The sequence below is a fragment of the Neovison vison genome, chromosome 4, assembly GCF_020171115.1.
Source record: "Neovison vison isolate M4711 chromosome 4, ASM_NN_V1, whole genome shotgun sequence".
Taxonomy (NCBI): domain Eukaryota; kingdom Metazoa; phylum Chordata; class Mammalia; order Carnivora; family Mustelidae; genus Neogale; species Neogale vison.
The window spans coordinates 203992882-204005369 of record NC_058094.1 but is presented as its reverse complement, the minus strand read 5'-3'; the positions used below and the strand labels follow the sequence as shown (position 1 = coordinate 204005369).

The following is a 12488-nucleotide window of genomic DNA, read 5'->3' as shown; positions in this document are numbered from 1 at the left end:
AGCCAGGTGCCCCCCTTTAATGGATTTTTAAAACTTAATTGTATCGCAAGAGAATATAACAAAAAGTCAGTGTGCCTGGCTGCCTCAGTCTGTAGAATATGCAACTCTTGATCTCAGGGTTGTAAGTTTGAGCTCCACATTGGGTGAAAAGATTAGTTAAAAATAAAATCTTAAAAAAAATACATATATATATATATATATATATATATATATATAACAAGTCTCAAATAAAGAAATAATAAAGAAATATTGCCCATTATATTATTTCTTATTCAAATTAATGTTCTACTAGCCCACGCTACCTTCTAGTCCTCTATATACTTAACTCCACTTTTATATATTCGCAGTAATAGATTTTAATATTCTACACATTCACGTAACAAATTTGACTATTTGGGGTCAGTTTTGACAAATGCAGTCATGTAATCAATAGCACAATCAAGGTAAGAAATAGTCTTGTCTCCTCCCCCCACGTTCCCTCATGCTGCCACTTTGTAGTCGGCCCTTCCCCCGGCAACCTGACCCTTGATGGACACGGGTGTGCATTGTATATCTATGGTTATACCCAAGCCAGTGTGTCATATAAATGGAACCCCACTATATGTAACTTTTTGAGAACAGGCTTCCTTCCTTTAGCATATTACGTTTGATACTCACCCCTGTTTTTGAGTGTATCATTAATTTTTGTTAGAGTTGAGTAATATTTTTGTTGTCTGGGTATACTAGAGCTTTTTTAGTCATTCACAGTTATAGAACATTAGACTGGTTTTTAGTGCTGGGATTTTGTGAGTAAAATCACTACAAACACTTGATTGTGAGCTTTTGTGTAAATTGATTGTTTTGGATTAAATACGTAGGAAGTGGGATTTTTGAGTCATCTGGTAAATGCATATTTACCTTTATAAGAGATGGCCAAACTTTCTTTCCACACTGGCTGAACCATGTTTCATCCCTATCTCTAATGGGAGAGTTCCAATAGTTCTGCATCCTTGTCAGAAGCTGGGATTGCCAGTCTCTTTTAATTTTGGAATTCTACTAAATGTATAGTAGTATCTCATTATATTTTAATCTGTGATTTCCTAATGCATATAATATTAAGCGTCTTTTTGTGCATCTTTTTTACCACCTATGTAACTTTTTGGTGAAGTATCTGCACATACTTTTCCCCACTACCCCTCTTCTTAAAATTGAGCTATTTTCTCGTTACTGAGTTTTGAGAATTCCTTGTATATTTTATACGTAAGTCTTTTGTAAGATACATGATTCGTAAATATTTTTCCTCAGTCTGTAGCTTGTCTTTGCATTCTCTTAATAGTATCTTTAACATAGCATATTTTTTTTTATTTCAATGAAGTTGAATTTATCCCTTTTTAAGATGGATCATGCAGTTGGCATTTATTTTGTACTAAAGAAATATTTTTCCAAGAATTAATGTTGTTAAACTGTTCATACTACCCAAAGTGATCTGTACATTCCACCTAATCCCTATCAAAATTCCAATGGCATTTCCCACAGAAATGAAAAAAAAAAAACCCATAAAATTGTATGGAACCACAAAAGAGCCGTATACCAAAGCAATCTCTAGAAAGAAGAACAAAGCTGGAGGCATCATGCTTCCTGATTTCAAAGTATATTCCAAAGCTATATAGTTCAAACAGTATGATACTGGCACAAAAACAGATACATAGATCAGTGCCACAAAATAGAAAGCCCCAAAACAAACCCACAATGGAGTTAAGAACATACCATCGAGAAAGGATAGTTTCCTTATTAAATGATGTTGAAAAAACTGAATAGCCACATGCAAAAAAAACAAAAAAAACAAAAAAAACATTTATCTCACACCACATACAAAAATCAACTCCAAATAGGTTAAAGATTTAAATATAAGACCTGAAACTATAATACTATTAAAAGGAAATACAGGGAAAATCTTGTTGACCTTGACCTTAGTAGTGATTTTTTGGTCATGATAATAAAAGCAAAGGTGACAGAAGCAAAAATAGATGTGATTTATCAAATTGAAAACCTTTTGCACAGAGAGGAAACAGTCAACAAAATGAAAGATGACCTACAGGATGGGAAAAAATATTTGCAAACCATGTATCTGATGAGTTAATCCAAAAAAAAAGTCACTTATAACAACTCAACAGCAAAATAATTTTAACCCAACTTAAAATGGGCAAAAGAGGGGCACTTGGGGTGGCTTAGTGGGTTAAGCTTCTGCCTTCAGCTCAGGTTTTGATCTTAGGGTCCTGGGATCAAGCCCCTTGTAGGCTCTCTGCTTGGTGGGGAGCCTGCTTCCCCCCGCCCACCCCCTGCTGCTCTGCCTACTTGTGATCTCTCTTTCTGTCAAATAAATAAAAAAATCTTAATGAGCAAAAGACCTCAATAGACATTTTCCCGAAGAAGACATAATGGCCAACATGAACATGAAAAAGTGCTTCACACCACTAATGTTTGGGAAATGCAAATCCAAACCACAATGAGATATCCTCTTATACCTATAAGAATGGCTAGTATCAAAAAGACAAGAAATAACAACTGTTGGCAAAGATAGGGAGAAAGGGGAACGCTTGTATTATTCTGTTCTCTGAAATTTAAATTGGTATAGCCATTACAGAAAACAGTACGGAAGTTCTTCAAAAAAAATAAAAATAGAACCACTATATGATATAGAGTTTCAAGTTTTGAATATGGATCATTAAACCAATCCAAATTTAGTGTTAAGATAAATGAAATGAGAAAAACACTCAGTTTAGCAGGCTTTTATTTATATGTGAATCTACCCTGTAAGATTAACATAGCAAGACACCAAAAATCTAAATTCTTTTAAAAAATAATACAGATTTCTTAATATTTTGGCAGGATAAATGAATACTGCTTGAAATTTAAATTTTGTGTAGAATGGGAAGTTAAGGGAAATAAGACTAAAAATTAACCAACTTTTTAATCTCATTCTAAGATAAGTTAGCTCTCAGTGCTTCGGTTGAATAATGTTTGGCCTGACTTTTGTAACCTTCTTTCTTTTTTTTTTTCTCTCTCTCTCTCTTTCTTTCTTTCTTCTTCTTCTTCTTCTTCTTTTTTTTTTTTTTTTTTTTTTTACTACTTAGGTCCCTCCAGACCCACTGAAGTTTTATAAGAAGATCTATTTTTGCCACGGTTGCCAGCTCTATTTGCCTTCTACCGAGTTTGCCGTCTCATCCACCTTACACCGTATTTACCGGTGTCGTCACTGTATTAACCTTGACAATGAGACTCGACAACGAGAATCATTTTTGAAGTACAAATGTTTACTTCAGCGGCTCTACTATTCAGAAGCTGATTATGAAGATGATTCCAAAATTGCTTTCCTGATCCAGGTATGATCAGTGTGGGTTGCCAGTCCTGGATGAAATTTGTTCACTGATTTTACAAAAAAGGTTCCTGCTTTCCCACAGAAACCTTTTAAAATAATGGTTTGGAGCACCAGGGTGGCTCAGTGGGTTAAGCCTCTGCCTTTGGCTCGGGTCATGGTGTCAGGGTCCTGGGATCGAGTCCCACATCGGGCTCTCTGCTCAGCAGGGAGCCTGCTTCCCTCTCTCTCTCTCTCTCTGCCTGCCTCTCTGCCTACTTGTGATCTCTCTCTGCCAAATAAATAAATAAAAATCTTTAAAATAATGGTTCTTTTCTTTATGCTTATACTTTGCGAAGCTTGCCCCTCTAGCAATTCTAAGTCTGAAGACCTTGGGATAAAAAACCCTTTCAAGAATTTTAGCTACTATGGTTTAGATTAAAAAACACCAACAAAAAAAAGGTTTTTAAACAGTTACTTCATTTCCTCCCATTTTTCTTCTTTTTTCATTAAGACAACAAAGTCTTTTAATAACACTAAGGAAATTGCTTAATCCTTATCAAATCTCAATTTCTTCATTTGTAAAGTGGAAAAAAAATGGCCTACAATAACCCTGAGGATAAGGGTTAGGATAAGGATATTGGTTAATAATACATTTTGAGAAGCCCTGAATAATACATTTTGAGAAGCCCTGATTACGTAAAAGCCCTTACCTTTTACGTAAGGTAAAATTAGCACACTGGAGGAAATATATGCACCTTTCTCTGGGTTAAAGATTCAGTCTCTCTGACTGTGAAACTAATAATGTAGCTTGGGCAGAGTGAGCAGAGATTTGGTGAAAAATTAGAAGATATGGGGCGCCTGGGTGGCTCAGTGGGTTAAAGCCTGTCTTCGGCTCAGGTCATGATCTCAGGGTCCTGGGATCAAGCCCCACATCGGGCTCTCTGCTCAGCAGGGAGCCTGCTCCCCCCACCACCCCGCCTGCCTCTCTGCCTACTTGTGATCTCTGTCTGTCAAATAAATAAATAAACTCTTTAAAAAAAATTAGAAGATATAAGAAGCACTAACAACTTCATGAATAAAGTTTCTCTTTAAAAATATGCTCAATATGATTATTTCCTCAAGTAATAGAATAATCTTAGAGAATTGTTATGTTTAGAAGAAAACATTATTTTTCAAACTTGTGTTGACATGCAGCTACAAGACCTTCAGTACCTGGTGGAGAACATCTGGGCATCGCAGTCTGTGCTCAGTGCCTGGAAGGATCTCAATGACCTGGTCATGGTCAGGTGGGACAAGTCCTTGGAATGGTCCCCCTGGAACTGCATTCTTCTTACCAAAGATGAAGGTGTTGCTCATCTCAAGCTAACAAGTATCGAAGAGGTAAGAAAGTGGAAATTTATTTGAGGAATTAATTTGATCAGTGAAAATATTAGAGTGTAACCTTTTACTACATTCCATGCATAATTCTCATACTTCCATTGGATGAAGAAACAGAGAACGAGTAACAGTAACAAAATGTGTGGATGGTATTTATGGCTGCGATTAAAATTAAAAGGATGCTAAGGCAGAGAAAAGGACAGGATAAGAGATCTGAACATCTTACAAGTATCTGAACTTGGTTCCCCTCTCTGCTAATAATAACAAGTTCAAGCGTGTCATTCCATAAGAAATTCCATGAGTACAGGGAATTTTATTTAGCTTATTCATGTCTGTCTCTCTAATAAACTACACCAGTGCCTGTCACACATTAGGAGTTTTAGTAAGTATTTGCTGCATGAATAAATGAAATACCAGATAGATATTATATAACCTAGAATCTGCCCTTCTTTGATTAACCATCATGAGTCTGTCTAAAAAGCACACTAAATTCTCAAATTTTGCTCATAATCTTGTGCTCTAAATGGGCATCATAGTGACGGGTATGGTTCTGAGACTCCATTTTTTATTTTCTCCCAACTAACTTGGAGTGAGGAAAGCACTGTAAAAATTCAATACCATTTAATTTTAGTTACTTACAAGATGCAATCCATAAATCCTTTTGATGAACAGAATTGAGTTCATCAGAGATTCACTTACACCAAGCAAACATAGAATCCCAACAGCTGATACTGATTCTCTACCTTCTAAATTTCTATACTATGAATTTCATGCAAAATATCAGTTAAGAGAAAATAAAGAAATGATTTCAAATTTAATAGTCATTTCGAATGGTGCTATTCCCTGCTTCTGTTTTTACTGGAGAGGCAGAAGGTATAAAGAGGAGAAACTAGTTAAATTTTTAACTTTTTGGAATAATTTTCTAGGAGAAGCCAGGCTCAGAAAAAGGGATTGAAAGAAAAAACAGCATGAAACTGAAACTGTGTTAAATATTATATTTAGTAAACTAAACTGCTTCATAAATATTTAATCATAGAAAGCATAGCCAACACTACAATATTATTTCATCTAGGACCCGTAGTGGGATTGAAGTTCATTCCCAAAGCTGATATTACTGCTTCAATTAATACACACACTCCTTTTGTGTATTTAATCAAATTACTGCAGTACCAAATTAAATGTTCTATTCACATGCATTTCTGATTTCAGGATGACGATCTTACTGAATTTCTGTAAGTAGAGCTAAGGTTCTCAACCAAACAAACAAAACAAAACAAAACAAAACTGTAACAACACCTTTTTATGGTTTCAGGCTAATGTAATTGGTTAAGTATTAATATTCAGCCTCATTAAAGAATAGTTTATGTCTTGCCACAAGTTAAAGCATTTCTAGGATTTCCTTAATGCCCAGAGATATTTGCTTTCTCAGTAAGTAAAAAAATGCTCAAAATTTAAAATCTTGGCTCCCTGAAATCATGACACAAGTTATAGGAAAAGTCTGGAAAAAGGCTTCTGTTCTCTGAATGTAAATGATGCAGAGCAGTTTCTTGTGTGCACATTGGTCAAAGTAGGAACAATAGTGGATTTAAAGTCAGGAGACCTGACCCATTATTTCCCCATTTCTGTCGCTCGTAATCTATAGGACATTAAGACCTACTTCTATGCATCATAAATTTTTGTGAAGGTTAGCTAAACGCATGCAATCAATACAGAGGATCAGAGCAGCCCTGGTTGAATTCTAGCTCTATCACTTAGGAGCTGGGAGAAGTCAAGCAAATTTGCTCATGTCTCGGTGCCTTAGTTCCCTCATCTGTCAAAAGGGGATAATGTGAAAAGGGGATAATATATACTGGGTATCTTTCCATATTATATTACTCTTTAAAAGTTGCTTATTGTTCCTTTGCTTGTATGTACCATAATATGCTTATCTTACCTTTAATGATTACATTTTTGTTCTGTGAAGGCGCTTTGAAAACCTTTTAAGTTCCGTACACATGTAATTTAGTGTTGCATATCAGAAATGTGATAGTTTTCTTAATGAAGTAAGGACTAAGAAGTGGTAGAACACAGATTAGTGCAAGGGATGAGTATTTTGCCCTGGCCTATGTGTCTGTAGAGAGGAAAGTTAAAAATAGGCCCAGGGTACTCCTACATAATAATCTCTGCCAGGATATTGTATGCTTTGGCTCCTTTTCTCCAGGCTTTTTTTTAACCTTTGTTTTGACACGATAGAGGGATCTTTAGTGAGGGATGTCTTACTATTAGAAAACAAATTTTAGGAGGAGGTACAAGTTGTATTTGTGATTTGATTGAAAAGAAGTGTCGAGTAAGATTAATAAAGGAAACAGATGGTATTTATTAATTGTTAGAATTTTCTTTTGAATGTGCCTGCCCCGTACTGTGTTAGGTGCTTGGAGTAAAACAAGGACGTGTATGGAAACAAGTCTTCATTGTTTCAGCTATATCCAAATTTGGTTGCAAAGAACAGACTAAGCAATTGATAATGACTTAATCAAATGTGAAGTTAGTTTCCATCAAGCAAGGAGTCCAGAGGTTGGCAGTCTGGGGTCCAGATGGTGGCTCCACAGTGCTCTCAGAAACCCAGGCCCTCTAACCTTTTCTTCAGCTCTGTTTAGCACTTGAGTTTCATTCTCATGCTTGTGGACTCTTAGGGATGAAATAGTTAAATCATCTCCTGCATTCTCTTAAAAAAACTTTCTTGTATGCTTTGTCCAATGGCTTCTGATATATATATGTATGTGTGTATTTATGTATGTATGTTTATACATACGTGTATGTATAATGGCCGGAAACTTGTCACATGCCCACCTCTAGCTGGATTAAAGTCTAGGAAAGCTGAGCACATCACACAATACAAGATCAGGCCTCTAAATACCAGGGAAAGAGAGAGTGGATGTTGGGTTGGCAGCAAGCAGTCTGCGGCTCTCATTAGAAAACAGATGGTCATACACGGTGGCAATGCTACGTAAAAAAAAGTTCAAAGTACTGCTCTAGCTGTGGAGAGACAAGAAGCATAAACATTAATAAAGAATTAAAGTGGAAACGTACAGAGGCTTGATAAAGGCAGAAAGGTTATTTTCTGCTTAGAAGACAGAAAATGGACTCATGAAGTAGGAATTCAAGGTGGTAAAAAGGGGTACAAAGAGAAGTTTATACTGTCAGAATACCATCATAATCTTTGTTTTGGACCCCGGAGATTGGGAGATAAGTACCAGTTTTAGAAAAAATAACTTGGGCAAAAGTTGGTAATTTAACCAGTGTTGAAGTAGAGTTAAAGAGAGAACCAAGATGACAAAATTGTTCATTCAAATATATTGATTTTGGATGGTGTTGAGAGACAATTACATAAAAAAGACCAGTTTGAACCTTCAAGGAGTATTCCTTATAATGGAGGGACTCTCAAGCAAATAGTGAAATTGAAGGCAGAATGAACTAAATATTACAATTAAAATACATAAAAGTACTTGCAAGTAAGAAGAAGGAGGGATTAGTTTGGTATCAGAGGTCAGAGGGAGAGTCAGCAAAGGCTTCAGGGTTAGAGCATCATAGCAGCTGAGCCCTGGAAGGTGGTAGACAAAGTAGGAAGCAATGTTCTCTGGCTGAGAGGACAGATGAGCAAGGGTACCAAGATATGAAAGTGTTTTTATTTTTGTGTTTGGCAAAATATATCTGTGACATTTAATAGAATTTGATTTTCTTTTCTTTTCAGGGATATGAACCCTTGTTTATTCACAAGATCAAACACAAACATATCCTGGCTAAGAACTATTTTTCTCAAATTCCAGTGCTGGCTTCATATTTACTTGGTGATGGTGAGATAGATGAGATCAGAAAGAAATATCACTCAGAAACAACTCCTAAGATTATAGTGTCCCAGAGGCCTAGTCCCTAGAAGATCCAGGAGTATTTGATGATCAGCATTTTTGTCCGCTGCTAATAGAGGAATACAGAGGCTGTACAATATGGAAATAGAATTTTATCTTTTTATTGATTTTAGTTGTTTTTTGTTTCTCATAGTATTATAAGTTTATGAATACAAAACATCCTTATATAAATGTTTTATTATTAGATGTTTAGTGAAAATTGAAATACAGTTTAGTTCCTGAAAGTAATATTTTATGGTAAAGAGAACATTTTATTTTTCATATTTTCACAATTAAAATTTTTAGAAATTTCAGTGCACTAGAAAACCAACAAACAAAAGCTAGGTTTAACTTTTGACTCAAGTAATTTAAGTTAAATGTAGTTGTGGAATAGTCAGTACATAGATGGGAGGAAACATCAAATTCTCTTTCTTAAACATCTTTGCAGGTGGGATAAAAGACGCTATATTTTAATACAACGATTTGAATCTTCACTTTTTATTTTCTACTTTTACCTTCCATGCTTCCTAAAATTCCAGTAAAACAACTGGAATTATTTTTAAATAAACAAACAAATGCATTCCATGCTGAAAAGCAGGGTAAACAGTAGAAGTATCTTTTACCCTATTGGCGGAAAACTCCCAATGGGGCAATGACGACGTTCTGGAAGAAAGATACACTTGGTTAAGTTAACTGTAACAGCCTCATTCCTCAGTAAGAAAAAGAAATAACCTTGACTACATGCATGTCAGAGACCTACAGTGATGAACAGTGCGTGCGTTTGTGTGTGTGTGTGTGTGTGTCTTAATGAGAAACTGGCACTCAAAATAGGAAAATTCAAGGAGGTTGTATTTACAAAGGGAGTTATTATAAAGTGTGGGCAGTATTTAGGGAAACTAAAGGAATAGTGCAGGAACTCAGGGCCAGTATGAGATACAGGCTAACTCGACCCCTCGTCTTAAATGAACATGCAGAGGAAGAGGTCTGAGAATGCTCAGTGTAAAGAAGGTAGCTGAGAGGATCAGAAGCCAAGTGCCATGGGATAGTCAGCCCTAGGTGGTCTCATGAACTGGAGAAATAAATACTCCGATTTCATACCTCTCCATTTCTCTAGTCTCCTGCTTGCTTTCCCCATTAGTAGAACCCAGAAGGAAAGCAGGAGAAATAGACTTCTGTTGGCATAATTCATGCAGTTTCAGGGAAAAGAGTGGAGTAGATAATGGGGATGGTGGATCTGGACGGCTAAATAGAAGATACCTTCTTAGTATGAATTTAGAGTGAAGCTCTATAACTCAGGTAGTGGTATTTCACACACACACACACACACACACGTGTGTGCGTGCACATGTGTGTGCCTGTGCATGCGCACATGGCGTAATTTGAGAGAGAGGGGTGAGGGGAGAATTTTTCTCCTGATTCCCATCAGTAGTTACTGAGCTGTTCTCTTCAGTTTAGTGCTCAAGGAATTCAATCTAAATATTAATATTTGTTCTACATACATATTTGCCAATATTTCAGCAATATATTTTCTAGGACACCTACAATTATTATTTTTTTTTTGGCAAAAGCATGGCACATGGTGATTGTTCTTAAGGAAATAAACATCAAAGAGGGAAGTGCTATAATGAGTTATTTTCAGGTTTCCATGGACAATTCAGACATTCTGGAACTTTCTCAATGGTAAATTACAGATAGGGTTAGACTGGAGACCATTCTGATCACTAATAAATAGTTAACAATTTAACACAGAGAACAGTGGGTTTACACAGGAATGTAAATGACCAGATTTTCATTGGACAGTGTACAAGAACATGCTATCTTAGAAAAAAAGGCTGGGGAGGCAAGTATTGCGGAGAAATATTCAGATAGGGGCAAATAAGCATCTTTGGGAATTCCACTGTTTACCCTAGGGATGGAGCAACTGACCAGATAGCATTTGCTGTTAGTATGGAAGATTTGTGGAATGCAACCGAGAGGGGTAGACCAGCTAGAGCAATTGAATGTAGGAAAGGGGCAGTACCTATAGAACTGGGAGAATAACCACTAAGGGGGAAAACAGCTAAGAACAGACAGGCTTTCCTGAACATTCTGTTAAGCACTTTTCAGTCCTTCTGGAACTACAGTTCTCAATTTAGACAGCTATCTGAAAATCCAAAGCAGAACAGGCTACAGGACGTATCTGGTTAGAGAGCATATCTGGTTAGAGAGCTGTCAGTGCGGGGTGGGGGGGGCGGGAGGGAAAGTCAGGTTGCTATCCACTAAAATCCTAACGCTAGCATACTGGAAAGCAACAGCTCATTTAGCAGTTGGTTCTCGTGCCTTCATAGTGTTTGCATTCCTCTAGCTTATAACCTGATAATGATACTTCCCTTGGCCCACTAACAAATGAAACTATAGCAGGTGTTTCCTTCTTTCTCCTTCATGAGGACTGTATTTTATAGATAGATGCCTAAATAATATAATAGGACAGAATTTTATATCTGTAAATTTTAAAAACAAGCTGATGAAAAATAGTCACTAGATAGCAAAAATCAAACAGGGACCCTCTGAGGAATGAGAACAAATATTCGTTTATCAAATCTCTTGATTCATGTTAATGATATTTGATAGCACTTTTTGTCCTTTGGGCAAAAAATGGTACTGGGAGAAATAGCTATTACACAGGATAAACAATTGCTTAATTACCAAAAACAACACATAGATGGCAATGAACAGCAGATTTGGTACTTTAAAGATGAATCTAAAATAGAGATTTGATTGATTAGCTCAAGATACCTCCCTAGAATTTAGAGGAAAAGGACAAAGTAATGAAGTAGATGAGCAAAAATAGTAAGTTTAATAATCTTGCTGTATCTACACTAAAGATAACATGAGCCTAGACTGGAATAAAAAAGGAGGAACAATTAACAAATTGAGATTTAAAGCCAATTTTCCTAAGCTAAAAAGACATATAACTTTAGCTGTATAAAGAATCTACCAAGTACTGGGAAAATTAATGTAGGCACACATATAAGCACAATCTCATGGTATTTCTGAATTTCAAGAATATTGGACAAATTCTAGAAGCATTCAAGTTGAAGGGGAAAAGTTAGCCACAAGAAAATAAAATAAATAGCATCATAGATTTTTCTTCTCCAACACTAAATGCCAGAAGGGAGGAACATCTCTATTGAAGGATTTTGAATTTTGAGGGTTAAAAAAAATGACGCAAGAATTTTATTTACTTCATGTTTATGAAGGCAGTAGAAAGACATTGTTAAGCAGGAAGCATATCATGAATCTCTGCCTTCCCATTCTGTATTCCAGCCCACCTTAAAACTGTGGCAGTAAGGTATGTGCATGAGATCATAAATGAGAAATGACAGAGAGCCCTACAACCCCAAGGTCCTTACTAAATGATCATTTGTGTGATTATGAAACAATGTAATGAACAAAAGTAATTCCTCAAGTAAAAATCTATACTGCCAAAAAAAAATATCAATCTATAAAAATAATACCCTATTCCAATAAAATATCTACTACCAGAGAGTTCAGAGGGATGACATTTTTCCAAGTCTTTTTAGTTGGAGAAGTGTCAACAGATAGGTAACAAAGTAGATATTCAAATATTTAGTTTAAAAATTTAAAGGCAACTGGTAGCAGAATGAGGACGGATTTCTAGAGAGAAGAAGGAAACAACAAATTTGAGAACTACTGTGAAATAAAGGGTTTTGGTTTTTGCTTTCTAAAGTTAGCAGGAAGTACATATTAGAGAAAACTGGGTTAGAAATATCACAGTGCATAAATTCATAATTCATAATTCATAAATTCAGATAGGTTAAAATTCTCCAGCAAAGGATAGTTATTATAATATTGTATCAAAAGAGTGAACTAAATGCTGTGTACCAGAT

General features: G+C 35.9%; 1 protein-coding gene across 2 annotated transcripts in view; it reads left to right on the top strand.

Annotated features, from left to right (window-relative positions):
* Positions 1–8776, top strand: part of IQUB (IQ motif and ubiquitin domain containing) — a 45873-nt gene extending 37097 nt beyond the window's left edge. For both annotated transcript variants that reach the window (XM_044246492.1, XM_044246491.1), the window contains 3 exons: positions 3114–3362; positions 4532–4717; positions 8445–8776. In XM_044246492.1, the coding sequence (XP_044102427.1) occupies positions 3114–3362; positions 4532–4717; positions 8445–8627 (618 nt within the window). In that variant the 3' untranslated portion in view covers positions 8628–8776. The remainder of the gene's footprint in view (positions 1–3113; positions 3363–4531; positions 4718–8444) is intronic.
* Positions 8777–12488: the final 3712 nt, after the last annotated feature.